Genomic DNA, 25494 nt, shown 5'->3' with positions numbered 1-25494 from the left:
AACATTTCTGGGAAAAAATCTCCAAAATTTATGAGAAAAATTCTCCAGAATTTCTATGAGAAGTTCTCCAAAATTTCTATATGTATTTCTCCAGAACTTTTGAAAAAATCTCCAGTTTTTTCTGGAAGAAATTCTCCAGAATTTCTGGAAGATTTTTTTCAGAATTTCAGGAAGTAATTCTCCAAGATTTCTGAGACAAGTTTTTCAGAATTTCTGGGACAAATTCTTCAGAATTTCTGAGACAAATTCTCCAGAATTTCTGGTACAAATTCTCCAGAATTTGTGGGGAAAATTCTCCAGAATTTGTGAGAGAAATGCTCCATAATTTCTGGAGAAATTCTCTATAATTTCTGGGAAAAATTCTCCATATATTCTGGAAGAAATTATCCAGAAATTCTGGATGAAATTCTCCAGAATTTCTGGGAGAATCCTCCAGAATTTCTGGGAGAAATTCTCCAGAATTTGTGGAAGAAAGTCTCCAGAATTTCAGGGACCAATTCTCCAGAATTACAGGGACCAATTCTCAAGAATTTCTGGGAGAAATCCTCGAGAGTTTCTGGTATAAATTCCAGAATTTCAGGGAGACGTTCCCTAGAACTTCTGGGAGAAATTCTCTAGAATTTCTGGTATAAATTCTCTAGAATTTCTGGGAAAAATTCTCTAGAATTTCTGTAAGTAATTCTTCATAATTTCTGGGATAAATTCTCTGGAACTTCTAGTTGAAATTCTCCAAAGTTTCTGGGACAAACTCTCCAGCAGTTCTGGGAATTCTTCAGAATTCGTGATAGAAATTCTTCAGAACTTCTGGGACAAACTCTCCAGAATTTCTGGTTGAAATTCTCCAGAATCTTTGGGACAAATTCTCCAGAATTTCTGGGACAAATTCTCCAGAATTTCTGGGAGAAATTCTCCAGAGTTTCTGTTACAAATTCTCTAGATTTTGTGGGAGAAATTCTTCAGAATTTCTAGTAGAAATTCTCCAGAATTTCTGTAAGAAATTCTTCATAATTTCTGGGACAAATTCTATAGAACTTCTGAATAATATTCTCCAGAATTTCTGGATGAAATTCTCCAGAATTTCTGGATAAAATTCTCAAGTATTTCTGGATGAAATTCTCGAGAATTTCTGGGATAATTCTCCAGAATTTCTGGGAGAAATTCTCGAGAACTTCTGGGAGAAATTCTCCAGAATTTCTGGGTGAAATTCTCCAGAATATCTGAGTGAAATTCTTCAGAATTTCTGAGAGAAATTATCCAGAATTTCTGGGATAAATTCTCCATAATTTCTGGGAGAAATTCTCCAGAGTTTCTGTTACAAATTCTCTACATATTGTGGGAGAAATTCTTCAGAATTTCTAGTAGAAATTCTCCAGAATTTCTGTAAGAAATTCTCCATAATTTCTGGGACAAATTCTATAGAACTTCTGAATAATATTCTCCAGAATTTCTGGATGAAATTCTCCAGAATTTCTGGATAAAATTCTCAAGTATTTCTGGATGAAATTCTCGAGAATTTCTGGGATAATTCTCCAGAATTTCTGGGAGAAATTCTCCAGAATTTCTGGGTGAAATTCTCCAGAATATCTGAGTGAAATTCTTCAGAATTTCTGAGAGAAATTATCCAGAATTTCTGGGTTAAATTCTCCATAATTTCTGGGAGAAATTCTCCAGAAATTAGTGGGAGAAATTCTCCAGAATTTCTGGGAAAAGTTCTGCAGAATTTGTGGGAGAAATTCTCCAGAATTTCTGAGAAATTTTTTTCCAAAAGTTTGAGATAAATGCTCCAGAATATTTGAGAGATATTTCTCAAATTTTTTGGAAGAAGTTCTATAGAATTTTTGAAACAAATTCTTCAGAATTTCTAAAAAAAATCTCCATAATTTGTGAAAAAAAATTCCAGAATTTCTAAAAGAAATTTTTCAAAATTTTTGGGAAAATTTCTCCAGAAGTTCTGCAAGAAATTCTCCAGAATTTCTGAGAGAAATTCTCCAGAATTTCTGGGAGAAATTCTCCAGAATTTCTGGGAGAAATTCTCCAGAATTTCTGGGAGAAATTCTCCAGAATTTCTGGGAGAAATTCTCCATAATTTCTGGGAGAAATTCTCCAGAAATTAGTGGGAGAAATTCTCCAGAATTTCTGGGAAAAGTTCTGCAGAATTTCTGCTGCCTGCCATTTTCTTCTGAACTTGACTTTGGGACAAAGAAAATCTCGTGAAAAACACCATCCGCGCTGTGCCTTACATTTGATACTCGCGGCGGATGTAAACTGCAGAAAACTGTGAACCCACAAGTGATACCCAAAACTGAAAACAATTTAGTCTGAAAGTGAAAGAACACGCAAAACGTCGCATCCATCCAGTCACTGCCAGCTGTGTGTTTGTGTGTTAGTATATAAGAGGTAGTTTGTAAACAACGGACACCAAACCCAGCCGCACCTCGCGGCATCATTTCCACCTTGGAAAAAGTGAGCAATAAACCAACGTAACCTTTGATAAACTAGAACACCAACGACGAAGAACTGCTCTGTTGTGGAATGCCTCAATCCACAACAGACGGACTGTAACCTGTATACAGTTATAACTGTAGACATATCGCACGCGGTTGGATTCACCTACTGACCACGGGGACATCAACCAGGCCATTAGCTTAGCCTAAGCGGAGTGGTAATTAACGCCGCACGTGTATATAAGTGACACTCGACAAAACCATCGTCCAATGAATCCAGCCATCGTCGTCATCGTCGGAGAAGGTAGTAGCAGCAGCAACAGCAGCGGAAGCAGCAGGCGAAAATGTACGATGATCACTATGACGAGGCTTGCGATCCAAATGCCCCTCGTTGCTCGATAACGACCTTTCTCCATCGGGTCGCTTTCACCGTGCTTCATGCGTCCTTGTTCCTAGAGAATGTATGTGGAAGTGCGCTTTATCGGGGTTTTTTTGTGGTTTTGTTTTTGCACTCGCTTAGCATTTTCTTTAGAATAGAGCATGAGATTATAGCTATTGCAACATATTTTTTTGTTACACTCAGATATTTAGTGATTCGTACTCATTGAGGATTGACATATTTAATTGATCATTAGCAATAACAGACATATCCGAAAATTGACTAATACATTTCTGTTTACGTTTGAAACTTGGTTTCTTCAGAATCTCTGGTAAAAAATCTTCTTTATTTCTCTGAGAAGTTCATGAGAATTTCTGGATGAAATTCTTCAGAATTTCTGGGAGCGATTCTCCAGTTTATGGGTAGAAATTCTCCAGTAATTCTGGAAGGAATTCTCCAGAATTTCTAAGAAAAATTCTCCTGAGTTTCTAGAAGAAATTCTCCAGAATTTCTGAAAGAAATTCTCCAGAACTTCTGGAAGAAATTCTCCACAATTTCTGGAATAAATTCTCCAGAATTTCTGGGAGAAATTCTCCACAATTTCTGCGAGAAATTCTCCAGAATTTCTGGCAGAAATTCTCCAGAATTTCTGGAAGAAATTCTCCAGAATTTCTGGGAGAAATTCTCCAGAATTTCTGGGAGAAATTCTCCTGAATTTCTGGAAGAAATTCTCCAGAATTTCTGGGAGAAATTCTCCAGAATATCTGAGAGAAGTTCTCCAGAATTTCTGGGAGAAATTCTCCAGAATTTCTGGGAGAAATTCTCCAGAATTTCTGGGAGAAATTCTCCAGAATTTCTGGGAGAAATTCTCCAGAATTTCTGGGAGAAATTCTCCAGAATTTCTGGGAGAAATTCTCCAGAATTTCTGGGAGAAATTTCCAGAAATTCTGGGAGAAATTCTCCATAATTTCTGGGAGAAATTCTCCAGATTTTCTGAGAGAAATACTCCAGATTTTCTGAGAGAAATTCTCCAGAATTTCTAGGAAAAATTCTCCAGAATTTCTAGGAAAAATTCTCCAGAATTTCTCGGAAAAATTCTCCAGAATTTCTGGAAGCAATTCTCCAGAATTTCTGGAAGCAATGCTCCAGAATTTCTGGAAGAAATTCTCCAGAATTTCTGGGAGAAATTCTCCAGAGTTTCTATGAGAAATTCTCCAGAGTTTCTGGGAGAATTTCTCCAGAATTTCTGGGAGAAATGCTCCAGAATTTTTGGGAGCAATTCTCCAGAATTTCTGAAAGAAATCCTCCAAAATGAAGTTCTTCTGAAGTAATGGGAGATATTCCTCATAGTTTCTGTGAGGGATTATTCCGAATTTGCGGGAAATACACATAAATTTTCAAAGGGATTTTAAGACTTTTCCAGTGATTATTCTACGAAAAGTACAAAACCAGGGAAATGTACAATCATAAATAAGCACTTGTCGGCATTTTTGGGCAATTGAAGAGAGCCGTGCTCGTTTATCGATGCGAGAAACAAAAGCCGACCAGCATAATTTATGCAAAATCAGCGCCAAATTGCTATATATGCTGCAAGCGAAACAGCTACATGCTTATAGGGTTAACCAGTTTATTATGTCCCTTTTGAGGAATAAAACATTCGAAACATCTCTGCGCACAGTATTTTTTTTTTAAGTAGATGTGAAAAAAGAACTACAGTTTTCAGGGGGTTCCATGATGTTTTAGGGGAGGGGAAGTTTTGGTTCTTTTGGGAGATTGCAAGGTGTGGGAGAGCATTTCAGGCTTATTTCAGAGGCGTTTTAGGGAATTTCAGGGGGTTCCAGGATGTTTCAGGGAGGATTTTAGGGGTCTTTCAGAGGCATTTCAAGGGGTTGCAGGGAGCTTTTAGGAGCATTACAAGGGAGTTTCAATGGGTTGCAGGGTTTCAGAGTGGTTTCAAGATAAAGCCTACACACCAAATTTTTTGAAACGCTTCCAGCACAAAAAAAATCAGCAAAATAAATTGCTGAATTGCAGCAAAATTTTTGCTGAATTTCAGCACAACGTTGCTGATCAACTGTCAAAATTGCTGGATGGTTCAGCAAGTTGAAAATTAATTGCTGATATTCAGTAAATTCGCATTGCTGAATGAAATCAGCACAAAAAAAATCAGCAAAGTTTGCTGAATACCAGTAAACAAAATTTGCAGTGTATGATGTTTTAGAAGGGATGTTAGGAGCGTTTCAAGGAGTTACCAGTGGCCTTTTTTGGTGTCTTTTGAGCTTCAAGGGGTTTTAGGATGTTTCAGAGAGGCTTTAGGGCCGTTTCGAGAAGTTTCAAGGGCGTTCCAAGGGGTTGCTGGAAGTTTCAGGGGGGGTAGGGGCGTTTTAAGGGGTTACATGACGTTTCAGGGAAATCTCAGAGGCGTCTTAGGGGATTCCCCAGAGTTTCAGGGGGATTCCAGGATATTTCGGGGTGTTTTAGGGACGTTTCAGAGGCGTTCTAGGGAGTTCCCGAGGGTTTTAGGGGGTTCCAGTATGTTAGGGGCGTTTTAGGGGAGGTTCAAGGGGTTACAGAATGTTTCAGAGATGTTTGGTCCTACGCCATTTTTCACTGCTGCAATAGGCCTTTTCAGTTGATGCAGTTATCGAGTTTCAATCAAAAAGTGTAACGTAAACACACAGAGAAAAAGACGTCACACTCTGATCGCTCTCTATCGAACAGTTTTTCAACGCTTAATTCAAATAGGGGAACTCACGTATTCTCGGCCGTTTTGTTCTCTTTGTCATGGGGGTTTTTTTGGAACCTGTTGATCTCAAAGTTGGCCTCAAATCCTTCCCAACCAAGCTGAGTTATATGCCCAAATTTCAGGCTATTTGGACCACAAAAACCCCCCATGACGAAGAGAACAAACCTGCCGATAATACCCTTTGTCACCCTAGTTGATAATTGGTCGAGCGGTCATACGCGGCGCTCATATAGTTTATGCTTCTGTTTGACATTTGCTCACTACCGCCATCTAGTGATTTCTCGACCAAACGAAACATGATAAGAATTGGGCGGTCACGGTTTTGGTTTCGAAATCTTTACTGTAATTTGTTCCAGGTGTTACGTCTGTTTCTCTGTGATAAACATGTTGCAGTTATCGAACGTCTACTGTACTCATAGTTTGAGACACTAGCCGAAAAATCCATAAGCATTTATCAGAAGAGTTTTGCCTTTGTGGCTAGGAAACTAAACAATCACCATTGCAAAAACAGACAATCGTTTTCAAATATCATGATCATAAGAAGTAATTTGAAACTTTATACAAATTCTTGAATAAATTCGCCTGAATTTCAGTGAGAAAATCTTCAGAATTTCAGTGAGAAAATGTTCAGATTTTCTGAAAGAAAATCACTGGAATTTCCGAGAGATATTCTCCAAAATTTCTAGAAAAAGAAACATAAGAATTTCAGGGAAAATTTCCAGTGTTTTTGGATGAAATTCATCAAATTTTCTGAGAGAAATTCACCAGAATGTCTGAGAGAAATTCTCCACAATTTCTGGGGTAAGTTCGCCAGAATTTCTAGGGAAATGCACCAGAATTTCTGGAAGAAATTTTCCGGAATTTCGGAAGAAATTCTCAAGCATTTCTGAAAGAAATCCTCAATAATTTCTTGCTTGAACTCTGCATGATTTCTGGTAAAAATTGTCCAGAATTTCTCCAGATTTTCCCAGAATTTCCGGAGGATACTATCCATTATGTCTGAAAGAAATATTCAAGCCTTTCTGGAAGAAATCCTTCAGAATATCTAAGAGAAATTTTCTTGAAATTATTGCAAAAAATTATCAGAGTTTTCTGCAGAAAATTTGAGAAACAAAAATACAGAATTTATGGGAGAATTTCTTCAAAATGTCTTAGAGAGATTCTTAAAAAAATCTGAAAGAAATTCTCCAGAATTATTGACAAAAATTCCGCAGCATTAGTTAGTGAAATTCTCCAGAATGTATGAGATTCTCCAGAATTTCTAAGAGTAATTTTCCAGAAATTTTGGGAAACATGTCCAGATTGCCTGGGAGACATTCTGCAGCATTTCTCCGATAAATTTTCTAAAGTTTATGGGAGAAATTATCCAGAATTTATGGAAGAATACAGTATTTCGGAAAGAAATTTTCTAAAATTTCCGGGAGAAGTCCTTCAGAATTTCGGGAAAATGGCAAAAGCAGGAAATTGTTTTCCAAAATCCTGATGATAATAATAAATTTGAAAACGCAATCCAGAGGTTTATAATATTTTGTTTACAGTTGAGGTATAAATCTACCAATTGTTTTACTCAAATTGTTAAAGGTGAAGCTTCAAAAGGAATACATGCACGTGCTTTCAATAAAAGTTATAAAACATGATTTTATAACGAAATCTGAAACAAATTGATGCTTATAGTACTATTTTCAAGGACATCACTTTGTGTTTTCATTTTTACTTAAAAGAATTCTCATCACGATTCCCAAAGGATGTCCTGTTTCCTGTGGAAGCTAGGAAAAATGTGGACATTAAAAAAAAAGAAAGATCACTAGGGGAATCATGAATGAATGCCTAATTTAGAAATGTCTACCATTTTTCGTAGTTTTTTTTATAATAAATCCTAGTCTTGAAGAAATTTCAGAGTAAATTCATGAAGACACTTTCTCAATTTCTGGTGACGTATTTTGTGAGTAGTTTCTACCAAAATATTGAAACATTTTAGATGTCTAGAAGAAATTTGGAGAGCACTAACCGGCAGAACTTTCAGTGAAAAAGAACAATGTAGTTCACTGAAAAAGGTATTCCAAAGTTAAAGAAAGATTTTCTATTATTCTTAAGTCGAATCTACTGGATGCATTTACTCATGTTTTGGTTTTTTGATTTTTTATTGAATATCGACAAAATATTTTCAAAATCGGTTTCCATACACATTTAGAAGAAGGATCAAAGCTTCTTCTTCTTGAAAATTTAGTTGTATTTCACGCGAATTCTGAACAATCCTTCACAGAAACTCTGAAGAATTTCTCCCATTGCTTCTGAAGAATTTCATTCTGGAGAATTTCTTTCAGAAATTATGGAGAATTGCTCCTATTTTTTTAACGGAAATTCTGGAAAATCACTCCTGGAAATTCGGGAGTATTTCTCTCCCAAATAATTTTTTTTCAGAAATCCTGGAGAATTTGTTCCAGAAATCCTGGAGAATTTCTCCCAGATATTCTGGAGAATTTCTCCCAGAAATTCTGGAGAATTTCTCCCAGAAATTCTGGAGAATTTCTCCCAGAAATTCTGGAGAACTTCTTCCAGAAATTCTGGAGAATTTATCCCAGAAATTCTGGAGAATTTCTCCCAGAAATTCTAGAGAACTTCTCCCAGAAATTCTAGAGAACTTCTCCCAGAAACTCTGAAGAATTTCTTATAGAAACTCTAAAGAATTTATCCCAGAAATTCTGGAGAATTTCTCCCAGAAATTCTGGAGAATTTCTCCCAGAAATTCTGGAGAATTTCTCCCAGAAATCCTGGAGAATTGCTCCCAGAAATTCTGGAGAATTGCTTCCAGAAATTCTGGAGAATTTTTCCTAGAAATTCTGGAGATTTTTTCCTAGAAATTCTGGAGAATTTCTCCTAGAAATTCTGGAGAATTTCTCCCAGAAATTCTGGAGAATTTCTCCCAGAAATTCTGGAGAATTTCTTCCAGAAATTCTGGAGAATTTCTCCCAGAAATTATGGAGAATTTCTCCCAGAAGTTATGGAGAATTTCTCCCAGAAATTCTGGAGAATTTCTTCCAGAAATTCTGGAGAATTTCTGCCAGAAATTCTTGAGAATTTCTTCTCGAAACTCTGGAGAATTTTTCTTAGAAATTCTGGAGAATTCCTTCCAGAAATACTGGAGAATTTCTACACAGAAACTGGAGAATCGCAGAAATCCTGGAGAATCTGTTCCAGAATTCCTGGAGAATTTCTCCCAGAAATTCTGGAGAATTTCTCCCAGAAATTCTGGAGAATTTCTCCCAGAAATTCTGGAGAATTTCTCCCAGAAATTCTGGAGAATTTCTCCCAGAAATTCTGGAGAATTTCTCCCAGAAATTCTGGAGAATTTCTCCCAGAAATTCTGGAGAATTTCTCCCAGAAATTCTGGAGAACTTCTTCCAGAAATTCTGGAGAAATTTATCCCAGAAATTCAGGAGAATTTCTCCCGGAAATTCTGGAGAATTTCTCCCAGAAATTCTGGAGAATTTCTCCCAGAAATTCTGGAGAATTTCTCCCAGAAATTCTAGAGAATTTCTCCCAGAAATTCTGGAGAACTTCTTCCAGAAATTCTGGAGAATTTCTCCCAGAAATTCTGGAGAATTTCTCCCAGAAATTCTGGAGAATTTCTCCCAGAAATTCTTGCGAATTTCTCCCAGAAATTCTGGAGAATTTCTCCCAGAAATTCTAGAGAATTTCTCCCAGAAATTCTGGAGAATTTCTCCCAGAAACTCTGGAGAATTTCTCCCAGAAATTCTGGAGAATTTCTCCAAGAAATTCTGGAGAATTTCTCCCAGAAATTCTGGAGAATTTCTCCCAGAAATTATGGAGAATTTCTCCCAGAAGTTATGGAGAATTTCTCCCAGAAATTCTCAAGAATTTCTTCTAGAAACTCTGGAGAATTTTTCTTAGAAATTCTGGAAAATTCCTCCCAGAAATACTGGAGAATTCCTACACAAAAACTAAAGAATCACAGAAATCCATGAGAATTTGTTCCAGAAATCCTGGAGAATTTCTCCCAGAAATTCTGAAGAACTTCTTCCAGAAATTCTGGAGAATTTATCCCAGAAATTCTGGAGAATTGCTTCCAGAAATTCTGGAGAATTTCTCCCAGCAATTCTGGAGAATTTCTCCCAGAAATTCTGGAGAATTTCTCCCAGAAATTCTGGAGAATTGCTCCCAGAAATTCTGGAGAATTTCTCCCAGAAATTCTAAAGAACTTCTCCCAGAAACTCTGGAGAATTTCTCATAGAAACTCTGGAGAATTTATCCCAGAAATTCTGGAGAATTTCTCCCAGAAATCCTGGAGAATTGCTCCCAGAAATTCTGGAGAATTGCTTCCAGAAATTCTGGAGAATTTTTCCTAGAAATTCTGGAGAATTTTTCCTAGATATTCTGGAGAATTTCTCCCAGAAATTCTGGAGAATTTCTCCCAGAAATTCTGGAGAATTTCTCCCAGAAATTCTGGAGAATTTCTCCCAGAAATTCTGGAGAATTTCTCCCAGAAATTCTGGAGAATTTCTCCCAGAAATTCTGGAGAATTTCTCCCAGAAACTCTGGAGAATTTCTCCCAGAAATTCTGGAGAATTTCTCCCAGAAATTCTGGAGAATTTCTCCCAGAAATTCTGGAGAATTTCTCCCAGAAATTCTAGAGAATTTCTCCCAGAAATTCTGGAGAATTTCTCCCAGAAATTCTGGAGAATTTCTCCCAAAAATTCTGGAGAATTTCTCCAAGAAATTCTGGAGAATTTCTCCCAGAAATTCTGGAGAATTTCTCCCAGAAATTATGGAGAATTTCTCCCAGAAATTCTCAAGAATTTCTTCTAGAAACTCTGGAGAATTTTTCTTAGAAATTCTGGAGAATTTTTCTTAGAAATTCTGGAAAATTCCTCCCAGAAATACTGGAGAATTCCTACACAAAAACTGGAGAATCACAGAAATCCATGAGAATTTGTTCCAGCAATCCTGGAGAATTTCTCCCAGATATTCTGGAGAATTTCTCCCAGAAATTTCTCCCAGAAATTCTGGAGAACTTCTTCCAGAAATTCTGGAGAATTTATCCCAGAAATTCTGGAGAATTGCTTCCAGAAATTCTGGAGAATTTCTCCCAGAAATTCTGGAGAATTGCTCCCAGAAATTCTGGAGAATTTCTCCCAGAAATTCTAAAGAACTTCTCCCAGAAACTCTGGAGAATTTCTCATAGAAACTCTGGAGAATTTATCCCAGAAATTCTGGAGAATTTCTCCCAGAAATCCTGGAGAATTTCTCCCTGAAATTCTGGAGAATTGCTTCCAGAAATTCTGGAGAATTTCTCCCAGAAATTCTGGAGAATTTTTCCCAGAAATTATGGAGAATTTCTCCCAGAAGTTATGGAGAATTTCTCCCAGAAATTCTGGAGAATTTCTCCCAGAAATTCTCGAGAATTTCTTCTAGAAACTTTGGAGATTTTTTCTTAGAAATTCTGGAGAATTCCTCCCAGAAATACTGGAGAATTTCTACACAGAAACTGGAGAATCGCTCCCAGAAATTCTGAAGAATTTCATCCGAAATTCTCATGAACTTCTCAGAGAAATAAAGAAGAATTCATAAAAGTGCTTCATTATATTGTTAGAAAAACATGGACAATTCCTCGAAAAACTGTTGGAAAACCTCTTGAAAAAAACAAAAGTGTAATTTCTAGAGCAACTCGTAGAAGGATCCTAGCCCAAGTAACATTTTTTAGCCAATTTGGCTACAAGAGGTTCTTAGAACCAACATAAAACCAAAATAAAAAAGATTAGGTTTTGTGACGATTCTGAAAACCTCTTCAAGACTTACTGGCCATCGAAGTGTTTCCACGACCTTTGTTCGGGTTTTGTTCACACAAATTTGGAGAAACTATAAAGCATAGTGTTGTGTACCAATTGAACTGTTTGTTGTTAAATCTCTTTACAATTATATGGTAAAGCGTTTATTCAACTTTAGCAAAAATGGTCAAAAATTTAAAAAAAGTACTTTTTTTTAAATTGCACGATAGCTTCTGATTGACACTTACACTCCCGTTCAAAAGTTTGGGGTCACCCCCTCAAAAACATGTCATTTTTTTAGGCCCATATCTCCGCCAATTTGCGTTTGATTTCAAAACCCTAGGTTTTATTCAAAAGATAATAAGTCAAAGAAACTTTGAACATGATTTAAAAGAAACTTTTTCAAAAAAATTTGTATGTAAACTTAACCCAAAGTTGCCAAATTTTCTAAAAAATGAATATAAACTTACGGCAGTGTCGCTGGAAGTTGGGTCGACCAAATTTTAAGATGAGAGCGGTCATATGACCCATTTTTTATTAGCTTTTAACTGCTTTTTACAGAACTTAGCTAAAAAATCTAGAAAAAAAAGTTATTAAGTAAATTAATCCTTGATGTCATCGACCAAAAGTTTGGGGTCACTTTCGTAAAACATGGAAAACTGATTTGTTGATATCTTTGTCATCTTTCATTCAATTTTATTTCTTCTTGGCTTATTTGAAACAAAATGAATGATACTTACTGCATAGACATTGAACCACACGTATTTGATAAAATTAACATACTAAAACTTAACGTAAACTTGCCTCATTTTTTAAGCGTGGTAAAATGTGCTAACTTTACATAACATTTTTATATACAAAAATCGTTAAATACGTTAAGTTAAAGACATCAATCGTAAATTTAGTTAATTATCTTTGAAATGAGCCAAAAATAATTAAAATTGAACTATAGATGACGAAGATATCATCAAATCACTTTTCCATGTTTTACGAAAGTGACCCCAAACTTTTGGTCGATGACATCAAGGATTAATTTACTTAATAACTTTTTTTTCTAGATTTTTTAGCTAAGTTCTGTAAAAAGCAGTTAAAAGCTAATAAAAAATGGGTCATATGACCGCTCTCATCTTAAAATTTGGTCGACCCAACTTCCAGCGACACTGCCGTAAGTTTATATTCATTTTTTAGAAAATTTGGCAACTTTGGGTTAAGTTTACATACAAAATTTTTTGAAAAAGTTTCTTTTAAATCATGTTCAAAGTTTCTTTAACTTATTATCTTTTGAATTAAAACCTAGGGTTTTGTAATCGGACGCAAATTGGCGGAGATATGGGCCTAAAAAAATGACATGTTTTTGAGGAGGTGACCCCAAACTTTTGAACGGGAGTGTATGCTGTGAACAACTATTGTGAAATAATAACTACACATATATTTACCTAAATCAAAATTTGAACTCGAGACCCGTCGATTGCCAGCTGTATGCCTTCCTATCTGCACCAAGAGATGATGAACTGATGCGCTCAAATCAAAACATAAACTTCCCGTGGTTTAATAATGATCACACTTCGACTCCTATTCAGCAGTGGTGAATATTGTTCTGTTTATGGGTAACAACTGAACAACACATTAATTCAGCTGCTGTTCGTTCAGTTAAAAACACTTGTTTTTCATCCTGTACACTGAGTATGATGAAACGAAAGGGTTAGCCTTGTGATGAACACATTATACAGATACATGTGTTGATTCGTATATGAACTTAACAAAAAGCAGAAAAAGGTCTTGTTAAACTATTTTATAAAGAAATTACTGAAAGTCGAATAAAAATCGTATTAAACGCTAGAAAAGTGTTTTAAAATACATTATTAATTCCGATACGAAAGGTTGAAAGTAATTTGTACAGCATAATTTAAGTTCAGCTATCATTACTATTATACAGCAAAAATTCAGCATGTATGCTTGTTTGTGGCTTGCGATTGTTAGTTGCGTTTTCCCCACAGGAGCACATCGCACCTATTTACCCTAACGAATCATCGAATGGTGTCAGCAGAGGAGGCGGCACTGGGCAATATATCTCTCTAAAAAGCACAACCAAACGGCTTCGTGGATCGTTCATAACGGCCGCAAAGGGAAGAGGGAAGAACTCTCTTCCACCCAGTCTGTGCAGTGCCGTGAACGGGTGGTTAATTTCGATTCGGAATCCGATTTTTCATAAATTTTATGACGGCTGAAGGTGCATTTAATGACACACCGCATCGCGCAAGGTTTCCTCTCACGTGTTTGCAGTTGTTTTATTTTCCCGCTCGATATCGGTTTGCAGTCATGGACTGTCTTATAAGGATCGTAAAACGTTTCATTAAAGTCTTATGGTAATTACGTGTCGATGGGTACGGGATGATCAAGTTTATGATTCTGCCTGGCAGTTGTTAAGACGTAAAACTGCGGTCTTTTTTTTTGGCGGTCCAAACCTGTCATTGAGCAGGACTTATCGGATTCGATCTTTATGTCCTACCGTTTAATGATCATCTTGCTCGATTTACATTTACTGCTCGGTTTCCTTGAAATTCCTTTGATTTTGAATGAAATTGAGTATAAAATCGCAAATGCGGTTTAACTGCCCCAATCCTTTTAGCCTTAATTTCTTCATAAAATTGCCAAAACTTGTTCTGGTCATCGATTCAAGGATACATTTTCGATAATCGTAAAATTGATCTAAAAGGATTATAACTCGTGGCTCAGATTTTGAAGAATAAAAGACATTTTTTTTTTCAAAAATTGCATTCTCAAGAATTTACATCAATACCTATCTTTCTAATTTTACGTCTTTGATGCCACGCCTCCATTTTTCGCAAAAACTAATAACCGTTATCCCTCAAGCACCTACGTGTCATAATTTGCATTGACACGTTTCCGTTTATAGTTTACAAACCATTAAACAACCCTGTAGATAAATAAACCCACCTCGTTCACATCGATTTATGCTCAGCTCAGCTTCAACAATTAAGTAGATACCTGCAATGTCCGCCAGCAGAACGGCTATACCAATCCTCACCCTTATCCCCGCACGACAATTGCCAATTTTACGGCCAATAAAACAAACCCTCAATTGTCCACCACCACCTCTATCCTCTATCCAACTGCTTCGGAATGCATGTTTCGTTGTTGCTGTTATTTTTTATATCCTTACGCAGTAACGGCCGCCCGGCAGCATATAGGTTATGTTTGAGTTGAGTTCATTTTCTGGTCTTTGTAGCTGTTTTTCGCAAACACTCTACTATATTTTATGTATCGTAGCACAATCATGCCATACATTTCCATAGCAGCAACGCTTTTTACCAGCAGTTAATTTACATATTCTTCCCCTTCCCTTGTCTCTGGTTCTTTTGCAGAAAAATGCCCACGAAGATGAACAGCAACAACTACATCAGCAACAGCAGCAGCAACAACAGCAACAGATTATCAACAGCAAGTACAACTCGGTGAGTGTCCAATTGATTGGGATAAGACGACCATCTCTCTAGCTAGGCAACTAACAGGATTATCGTTGTTGCTCGGAGATTTGCTTTATCGCTGGTTTTCTGTTTCGCGTTGACGATCTATTCGTCAGGCTGAGCACGATGTCACGCACAAAACTTTTATGGTCATGGTTTCCGTACCGCTAGCTGGCTGCCGCAAGTACTAACACTGATCGCTCATAAAACGGATCTGGAAAGTTATGAATGGACAGGCACGGCTTGGTTTAACCGCGCTAGTTTGTTGAAGGCATATTGGGATTGATGAGTGCCGAATTATCTACACATAGTACATGATGATGTTCTCTCTCGGATAAGCGTTGATGACCGTGGGAACTTCACAGTTTTATGCATCACAATTGGATCCACACTGTTTATGTACTGCGATCATGTACTTCGTTTTATTGATGTTGATTGTGAGATTGCTGTCTACCTTTAGCCCAGTCCGGGAGGAATCCCAGGAGGAACTCGTGGAGAAACCCAGGAAACATATCCCGGAAGGAATTCCTGGAGGAATCCCGGAATGAATTCCTGGAGGAATCCCGGACGGAATTCCTGGAGGAATCCCGGACGGAATTCCTGGAGGAATCCCGGACGGAATTCCTGGAGGAATCCCGGACGGAATTCCTGGAGGAATCCCGGACGGAATTCCTGGAGGAATCCCGGACGGAATTCCTGGAGGAATCCCGGACGGAATTCCTGGAGGAATCCCGGACGGAATTCCTGGAGGAATCCCGGACGGAATTCCTGGAGGAATCCCGGACGGAATTCCTGGAGGAATCCCGGACGGAATTCCTAGAGGAATCCCGGACGGAATTCCTAGAGGAATCCCGGACGGAATTCCTAGAGGAATCCCGGACGGAATTCCTGGAGGAATCCCGGACGGAATTCCTGGAGGAATCCCGGACGGAATTCCTGGAGGAATCCCGGACGGAATTCCTGGAGGAATCCCGGACGGAATTCCTGGAGGAATCCCGGACGGAATTCCTGGAGGAATCCCGGACGGAATTCCTGGAGGAATCCCGGACGGAATTCCTGGAGGAATCCCGGACGGAATTCCTGGAGGAATCCCGGACGGAATTCCTGGAGGAATCCCGGACGGAATTCCTGGAGGAATCCCGGACGGAATTCCTGGAGGAATCCCGGACGGAATTCCTGGAGGAATCCCGGACGGAATTCCTGGAGGAATCCCGGACGGAATTCCTGGAGGAATCCCGGACGGAATTCCTGGAGGAATCCCGGACGGAATTCCTGGAGGAATCCCGGACGGAATTCCTGGAGGAATCCCGGACGGAATTCCTGGAGGAATCACGGACGGAATTCCTGGAGGAATCCCGGACGGAATTCCTGGAGGAATCCCGGACGGAATTCCTGGAGGAATCCCGGACGGAATTCCTGGAGGAATCCCGGACGGAATTCCTGGAGGAATCCCGGACGGAATTCCTGGAGGAATCCCGGACGGAATTCCTGGAGGAATCCCGGACGGAATTCCTGGAGGAATCCCGGACGGAATTCCTGGAGGAATCCCGGACGGAATTCCTGGAGGAATCCCGGAAGGAATTCCTGGAGGAATCCCGGAAGGAATTCCTGGAGGAATACCGGACGGAATTCCTGATGGAATCACGGAAGGAATTTCTGGAGGAATCCCGGACGGAATTCCTGGAGGAATCCCGGACGGAATTCCTGGAGGAATCCCGGACGGAATTCCTGGAGGAATCCCGGAAGGAATTCCTGGAGGAGTCCCGGAAGAAATTCCTGGAGGAATCCCGGAAGAAATTCCTGGAGGAATCCCGGAATGAATTCCTGGAGGAATCCCAGAAGGAATTCCTGGAGGAATCCCGGAAGGAAATGCTGGAGGAATCCCGGAAGGAAATGCTGGAGGAATTCCGAACGGAATTCCTGGAGGAATCCCGAACGGAATTCCTGGAGGAATCCCGAACGGAATTCCTGGAGGAATCCCGGACGGAATTCCTGGAGAAATCCCGGACGGAATTCCTGGAGAAATCCCGGACGGAATTCCTGGAGGAATCCCGGAAGGAATTACTGGAGGAATCCCGGATGGAATTCCTGGAGGAATCCCGGAAGGAATTTCTGGAGGAATCCCGGTAGGAATTCCAGGAGGAATCCCGGAAGGAATTCCTGGAGGAATCCCGGAAAGAATTCCTGGAGGAATCCCGGTAGGAATTCCTGGAGGAATCCCGGAAGGAATTCCTGGAGGAATCCCGGTAGGAATTCCTGGAGGAATCCCGGAAGGAATTCCTGGAGGAATCCCGGAAGGAATTCCTGGAGGAATCCCGGAAGGAATTCCTGGAGGAATCCCGGAAGGAATTCCTGGAGGAATCCCGGAAGGAATTCCTGGAGGAATCCCGGAAGGAATTCCTGGAGGAATCCCGGAAGGAATTCCTGGAGGAATCCCGGAAGGAATTCCTGGAGGAATCCCGGAAGGAATTCCTGGAGGAATCCCGGAAGGAATTCCTGGAGGAATCCCGGAAGGAATTCCTGGAGGAATCCCGGAAGGAATTCCTGGAGGAATCCCGGAAGGAATTCCTGGAGGAATCCCGGAAGGAATTCCTGGAGGAATCCCGGAAGGAATTCCTGGAGGAATCCCGGAAGGAATTCCTGGAGGAATCCCGGAAGGAATTCCTGGAGGAATCCCGGAAGGAATTCCTGGAGGAATCCCGGAAGGAATTCCTAGAGGAATCCCGGAAGGAATTCCTAGAGGAATCCCGGAAGGAATTCCTGAAGGAATCCCGGAAGAAATTCCTGAAGGTATCCTGGAAGGAATTCCTGAAGGAATCCCGGAAGGAATTCCCGAAGGAATCCCGGAAGGAATTCCTGAAGGAATTTCGGAAGGAATTCCTGAAGGAATTTCGGAAGGAATTCCTGAAGGAATTTCGGAAGGAATTCCTGAAGGAATCCCGGAAGGAATTCCTGAAGGAATCCCGGAAGGAATTCCTGAAGGAATCCCGGAAGGAATTCCTGAAGGAATCCCGGAAGCAATTCCTGAAGGAATCCCGGAAGCAATTCCTGAAGGAATCCCGGAAGCAATTCCTGGAGGAATCCCGGAAGCAATTCCTGGAGGAATCCCGGAAGGAATTCCTGGAGGAATCCCGGAAGGAATTCCTGGAGGAATCCCGGAAGGAATTCTTGGAGGAATCCCGGAAGGAATTGCTGGAGGAATCCCGGGAGAAACTCTTGGAGTAGACCAAGAAGGAAAAAATGGAGAAATCCCAGAAGGAACTCTTGGAAGTATCCCGGAAAGGATTTTTGGAGGAACCCCGGAAGGACCCACTGAATACCGGAAAGAACTCCTGGAGGAATTCCGGAAAGAGTTCCTGGTGGAATTTTGGAAGAAATTCATGGAGGAGTTTTGGAAGAAACTCCTGGAGGAATCTCGGAAAGATTTCTTGGAGGAATCTCGGAAGAAGTTCCTGGAGGAATCCCGGAAGAAATTCCTGGAGATGTCCCGGAAAGAATTCCTGGAGGATTCTCGGAAAGATTTCCTGGAGGAATCCTGGAAGGAATTCCTGGAGGAATCTCGGAAAGAATTCCTAGAGGAATCCCGGACGGAGTTGCTGGAAGAATACCGAACGGAATTTCTGGAGGAATACTAAAAGGAATTCATGGAGCATTTTATGGTTAAGTCTCGCTTCTCCTGAAGACACGCCGGAAGAAATTCTGGAAGAAATTCCTGAAGAAATTCCGGAAGCACTTCCTGGAGTAATTCCGTAAGAAATTCCTGGAGGAATCCCGGAAAGAATTCCTGGAGGAATCCCGGAAGGAATTCCTGGAGAAATCTCGAAAGGAATCCTGTTCGGAATCTCACGAGTCAGGACTTCCCGCAACAATCCTTGGAAGACTTTTGATATGAAACAAGAAGGAATTTCTGATGGAATCCTGGTAGGAACTTGTGGGAGAATCGAAGTAAGAACCTCTGAAGGATTTCCAGAATAAGTAGCAGAAGGCGTGTTTGCTTCGATGTATTTGCGTTTTTTTTTCGGCGATGAACACTCGGATTTATCAAAACTAAGTGCTACTCAGACTAAGGCCTTTGCATTCTTGCAAGATGCCCGCAGAGTACGCCAGACGCAATCGCTTTTGACAAGTAATCGCAGAAGCAGATCATGGGAGGGACGCCTTTCGGAGCCAGGCAGGTGCCAAGGGTGACTAGAGTTGACGCTCTTGTCATCACGGATGGTCAATACAGACGAGTCTAAGTATCCAGAGTTTTAGAAGGCGATGAGGGACGATGCCAAGCTTACAGATTTTGGAGCCGATGTACGCAGCATTCGACGTACTCGTATGGGCGAAATGATCCTCAAGCTCAAGCGCGTCATTACTCGAAAAGGTGTCTCCTTCAAGTGTCTGGCGGAAGAGGTCCTTGGTGAGCGTGTTGTGGTGAGGACTCTCATCGCTGAAGCGACTCTGAAGGTCAAAAACCTGACCCGAGATTGCGGACGTAGATGAGCTTGTCATATCACAGCGGCAACAGTGCAAGCGCAGGTGGCCGCCACAGCCGCTTGGCTACGGAAAGTCCGACACTTGGCCTTGGTTCGGCTCCTTGTGACGGACGCTAATAAGTTCCTTAAACAAGGGAAACTCAAGATGAGCTGGTCAGTATGTTCGCTGGCCAATGGCCATCCACTAGCTACCGGAGGATTCTTTCAGATGTCTTGACCCGGGACACAAGTCGTGGGATTGTAAAAGACCTGAATATGAGCAGACTTTGTAAGCGATGTGGAGGTAAAGGCCATAAGGCACATGGCTGTACGTACATACCCTTCCAAGTGCATGATTTCTTCCGGGAACGCAGTTAAACCTGAACCACTGTTACGCTGCCTAGCAACTTCTGAATGGGAGACGAATATCACCATAATAGCGGACGTATACCGAGTATACGCCGTTAGCTGAAATTAGATCGCTGGGGTTCCAGTGAGGCTCAGATGTGCTTCAAGGGGTATCAGGTGGCCCCGGAAGGTCTCAGGAGCGGTTCAGAAGGATTAGGGGGGTTTCAGAGGCGATTAAAGGGGTCTCAAGATTTAGAGTGTCTAACTTGGAGGTTTCAGGGGGTCTCAGTGGCGTTTTAGGGGATTCTAGGGGGTACTTGAAGGTCTCAGTTGCGTTTCAGGGGGTCTCAGAGGGCTTTGCAAGGTCTCAGGAAGTAGGTCCCAGGGATTTCTGGAGCGCTTCAAGGTTTCTCAGAGTGCGGAAGTCAAAGAGGATTTCAGGGGTACCAGAAGGTGTCAGAAGCGCATTAGAGGGTCTCAGGGTCTTATCAGAGGATTCCAGGGTGTTTCAGAAACCTTTCTGGTGGTCCCAGGTGTCTCAGGAAGTCTCGGGGTCGCTCGGGGGGTCCCAAGGTGTTTCAGGGGGCTCTCTGGGGCGATTCAGTGATTGTTAGGAGCAAACTGAAAATATGACTCTCGGTTCTTTGCGAGTGTGCATACAACAAGTAGCATTTTCAATATTGTCGTCCTATTATAATCAGATTTGTACTCTTTGAGTTATGAATAACTTGTAAAGCGGTCATTGTAGCGGCCATCTATGGTTTCTAACATTCTCGTCCTTCAGGGGGTCTCAGAAGTCTTTTAGGGAATCCCAGGGAGTTTCCCGAGGGGATCTGGAGATTACCTGGAGGTCTCAAGAACGTTTCAGGGGTCCTAGTGAATTTCGAGATGAGGGCCCGTACAACCACAGATGTAAAGGCGTTGGTATTCCATTCCCTGTCGGCCCAGGAACTTTTCGTAACGGAAATTTCCTTGACTTCCTTGGACATAGAGTACCTTGGTGTCTGCCAAACGATGCACACATACAAAATGGTCATTGGCAGAGGAAGCTATCAGTTAATAACTGTCGAAGTGCTTATAGAACACTAAGCTGTCAATGTACCAGTTGAGATGTTACGCTAAGAAGAAGAAGAAGAAGAAGAAGAAGAAGAAGAAGAAGAAGAAGAAGAAGAAGAAGAAGAAGAAGGGAGTTTCATGGGTCTCATAGGCACCTCTGAAATGTTTTGAAGCGTTCCTGGACCCCTTTGAAGCGCCCTTGAAAGGCTTCTGAATCGCCATTAGCACTTCTCGAAACGCCATTGAAACTCCCGTAATACTATTGAAACGTTCCTGATATCTCCGTTATACCTTTTAACGCTCTTAATTCTGAAACTTGCTGAAACCTCTGAAACGCCTTAAAACGCCCATGATATGCAATGCAACTGCCCTGAATCCTCCATTATCCTATCGAAACGCCTTTCAAATCTCCGTAATCCATTTTAAATGCCCCTAAAACCCCTTGGGAGACCTTCAAAAGGTTTCTGAATTTCCCTGAGACCTTGGTAACGCCCTTGCAATGTTCCTAGTAAAATCCCCTGAAGCATTAACTTGGAACACTTCCGAACCTCCTTTTTAGGGCTCTCTAGGAACTTCCTGGATGTCCTGTTTGCTGGTAATAACGAGTGACTTCAATACTTAGGTTATGGAATATTAAGAGGTTTCATGAATCAAGTGGTTAGTCTACGGGCTAGGCGACGAAATGCTGAAAATTTCATTTCGTCATATCTAAATTCAATCACCTACAGCTCATTTTAGAAGCTGGACCTGAGAATACGGTACCGTAAAATGGGGTATCTTTGATAATGCGGGTAACTTTGATAGTGCGGCAGGCATGGTATAGTTTATCTTAAAGCTATGGTTACTATAATCAATTAAGAAAAGGCAAACGTAGATCAAAACTATACATATGAAAGTCCATCTTAAACGTATTTTCATCAAAACTGAGTTTTTATTAAAATTTTTGGGCAAAAAATAAAAATTGTTGATATTTTTGTCATTTGTCAACCCCTTCAAACAACCTGCTGTACGACTAGATTCCAAATATGTCCTTGAATCTCTTAACGAAGTGTGTTTTTACAAACTGTAATCAATTTTGTAAATTGAGACATAAATCTCCATACACCAATAAACGCCTAAAAGTATGCAATACCCTTGTAATTTCATAATTAATTTTGTTGTGTTCAAAATTTGTTCATAAAACATTCAGAAACAACCCAAAAAAAGAGAATTCATAATGAATAGCATGTAGTCATATGTTGATTTACCGTTTTAAATATATTTTAACAATGATAATGATATTTGATAGCTATACTCACGGTGTTTTTCAGTCAGTACTCAACAAACTCATTTTTATATGTAGAACTTTATAAAAAGTCCATATTTTACTGTAAAATTTCAATCTAATATATTCCATTAGGCTGCTTTCATCATGTTCATACTCCTAAGATTTCAAGCTGAGATGTTTTTTTAGGATTTGATGTGTTTTTCAGGGCACTATCAAAGTTACCCCAACATGAAAATTTGATTCTCGCGCAAATGAATAATTTAAAGTCACCCTATATATTTAAAATTATCAGATCTTTCAATTGCAATTGATAACTGATACTTCAGTACTTGTTTTAAAAATATAAAACTAGGGGAAATACTGTTACATGGGAAAATATTAAGAAAATTTGCTGAAAAACTATCAAAGTTACCCCATTTTACGGTATATGAAAATCTTGTACGGCTAGACCAGTTCTGCAAGAAAGTCACGAAAAACCGCTATTTTTTAATATTGAGGGTATTGTCACGGACTACCTTTGAAAAATTCCAAATGATATTCACCGTGAATATCATTTGCATTTTTCGAAGCTAGTCCGTGACATTTACCTTAAATATTCGAAAAATTTCGAACTTCGTACTGATGAGAACCCAAGTAACAATGATAGCTGATAAAAGCTTATTCAGCAATAAGTTTTAAAATCTAGCCTGAGAGCGTTTTGTTCAGCCTTTGTACCGCAAAAATGTTTGTTGGGAAGTGGCGTTTATAACTGAACCATTTGCGTTTAAAACTACGATAAGGACAACCAATACGAATACGAATCCGTGGGGTGATGCCCACAGGATCGTGACGGCCAAGCCTAGAGGTGTAATAGCTCGATAGGAGCTATCTCCAGAGATGCTGTAGAGGATCATCGAGGAGCGTGTTCCGCATCATGATCCAAGTTCTTGGCCTTCTTAAGACCACTGGAGACTTGGGCTGGTGATTAGGAGAGGGTCACCTAAGGAACTTGCGTAGGCAAAGCTCCAGGTCCGAACGGAGTTCTGAACCTGGCCATAAAAGCAGCTATTGCAGAGGCTCTCGGGATGCTCAGGTCTTCTATGCATAAATGCCTGGATGAGGAAGTCTTCCCAGACTAGTGGAAGCAGCAGAACCTAGTCCAATTTCCCAGGACAGGGAAATCACCTACTGACTCATCGGCATATAGACCATATGCTTACTCGACACGGAGGGAACGATGCTCGAGAGGATCATCATTAACATAATTTTGAGGTACCACCAAGGGTTTAGTAACCGTTTCGGTTTCCAGAAGTGGAGGTCAACCGTATACGCTATTTTGTCGATTACTAAAACTGCCATTACAGACATTGTCTGTGCTGCCATCGTTGGTTTCGCTGACGATACCCATCGCCGTTGTGGAGGAGCGGATGAGCTCGAGGAAACTAAAATTGACTCACCACATAACTGAGGTTGTTGTTGTGAACATCTGATCGCCATGTCGATGATACCTGCAAGAGAGCCTCTCCAAAGTTATAGCGACACTGTCCCGGATAATGTGCCATAGCTCTGCGGTGTACATATATGTAAGCTCACTAGCTTCTGGCTAGTGTCGTCTCGTCCATAATTAGGTATGGGCGACACTGTTTCAAATAGCTACCGTGGTAATCTGAAAAGTATGAACAGATTAATGTTCCCAAGGGTGGCAAGTGCGTACCATTCCATACATGCAACCTTCTTCAAATCCTTTCGGGCCATGGATGCCTTAGACAGTATCATCTGCTGGCTAGTTAGTCACGCAGAAGACATCCTGGTTGTCGTGGTTGCGATTTTCGGATAGGTCCAGAGTAGACGGAAGCGCACAATTTCTGCTGTGTAAGCTGGTAGGGCCTCTAGGGGGATGTAGAATTACGGTGCACGCTATACTAGTTCTTGAAATTGTTAGTGCAGTGCGACGAATGCATGGTATCGACCTTGCCATGCCTTCCGGTCTTGGTATTCTCCTGTATGAGAGAGTCACAAAGTCCGTAGCTGATAGACTAGGCAGGTAGCCTCGAGGGTGGGAACTTCACTAGCCCCTCTCCAAAGCAACATTTTCTGGGTATTATGTAAACTTCAAGTATATGCCATGTAATTTAGCATAACTTATTAATAGAAGTTGTATGATATGTAACACAAATTTACGTGATGTATCATGTTAATCTGCATAGCTGAAAGTTCACATGACTTCAATAAAACTTACATAATGTGTATACCTTATTATTTTTATTTGTGTAGTACGATTATATGCACTTTAGATTCTGTTACGGTCGCCATGTACTGTACTTCACTGCTACTGTTATTATCAAAATTAACATGAATTCTTAGAAGGAAGTCTTCTCTTAACCCAGTATAAAATCTTTTAAAATATCTTCCTTCTCATCGTATACAATATCATCGATTTAATTTTGTAGAAATTTTACTTCAAACATCGTCCAGTGTCGCCTTCCTGATATAACTTACTTCCATCTGTCTCAATTTCGAAAACATCAAAACAATCCTCTCCCTGCCTCGAATCGGATCGCGGACTTAATCCCATTTACGCGCTCGTCAAGCCCTTCATCGCCTTCCTAATCTTGACGTAATAACCTCTGATTAACTTCACGCTCGTCTCTTGGTCGTGCCCCAACCAATCCAACGCACAATTACTTTATGTTAATCCTCGCAGTTGTCATAATTTCCCCCGCGCACACCTCAGCAGCACCTTCCAGAACAGTCGCAAGAAAAAAAAATACAAACTGATGATGATGATGATGAAGACTTCTTTCTCAACCAGTCGTCGTCGTCATGCCATGCATGACGATGATGGGTGTCCGGACGTGAGTCCGCTGCTAATGAGATGCAATCCCGACGTAGGTAGGTCGTGGCTGGCTGGGACGACTGTTATAAGCAGGAGGGGAGGAGGAGTAGGATCCCTTAAATCAACGCCTCCTGTGTGTCCGTAGGAAGGTACTGCACCACGGCAGACGCGCTTGTAAAAATGTCACATTGTGTTCGAGTTGAGACAGCTCACAGCCTTGAAAGTTGGGTTCGTGGAAATCGCGAAACAAAAAGAAACATCAGCGTCTGGCTTAGCGTTGATGGTATATCGTTTGGGCTTCATTAAGGATTTTCGGGTTTGGAATGAAAAGTTGATTGCGGTTGAGGAGCTGACCAGTGCAGTGCGATGCAGCGTCTTGCTGCCTTAAATAGCATAATTGTCTCATACGAATAGCGTTAATCTAAGCGAAGAAGCTATATTGCTAGCTTGCTAGATTGGAAATAGTAGTTTACGCAACAAGGTGCAGAATGACGATTTTTACAGCACGAGTCGTACATTTATCCAACGAGGCTTGCCGAGTTGGATAATTACGACGAGTGCTGTAAAAATCGAGTTTTGCACCGAGTTGCGTACAACGTTTTTTGCAAGTTCATAAATTACCGCTTGAGGGAAGTTTCAAACAAAACTTTTTCATCAAACTGCATACTGATGCTCATAGCCATGTTTAAGAAAATCTGATCATAG

General features: G+C 40.5%; 1 protein-coding gene across 1 annotated transcript in view; it reads left to right on the top strand.

Annotated features, from left to right (window-relative positions):
* LOC109623099 (uncharacterized) overlaps window positions 1–25494 on the top strand; it is a gene marked incomplete at its 3' end in the record, with an annotated part of 668880 nt that overhangs the window by 422832 nt on the left and 220554 nt on the right. Inside the window, 1 exon segment of the mRNA XM_062846987.1 lies at window positions 14742–14831. Within this exon segment, the coding sequence (XP_062702971.1) occupies window positions 14742–14831 (90 nt within the window).

Source organism: Aedes albopictus, chromosome 1 (genome assembly GCF_035046485.1).
Source record: "Aedes albopictus strain Foshan chromosome 1, AalbF5, whole genome shotgun sequence".
Taxonomy (NCBI): Eukaryota; Metazoa; Arthropoda; class Insecta; order Diptera; family Culicidae; genus Aedes; species Aedes albopictus.
The sequence above is the reverse complement of the archived record's forward strand: the minus strand, read 5'-3'. Positions and strand labels throughout refer to the sequence as shown.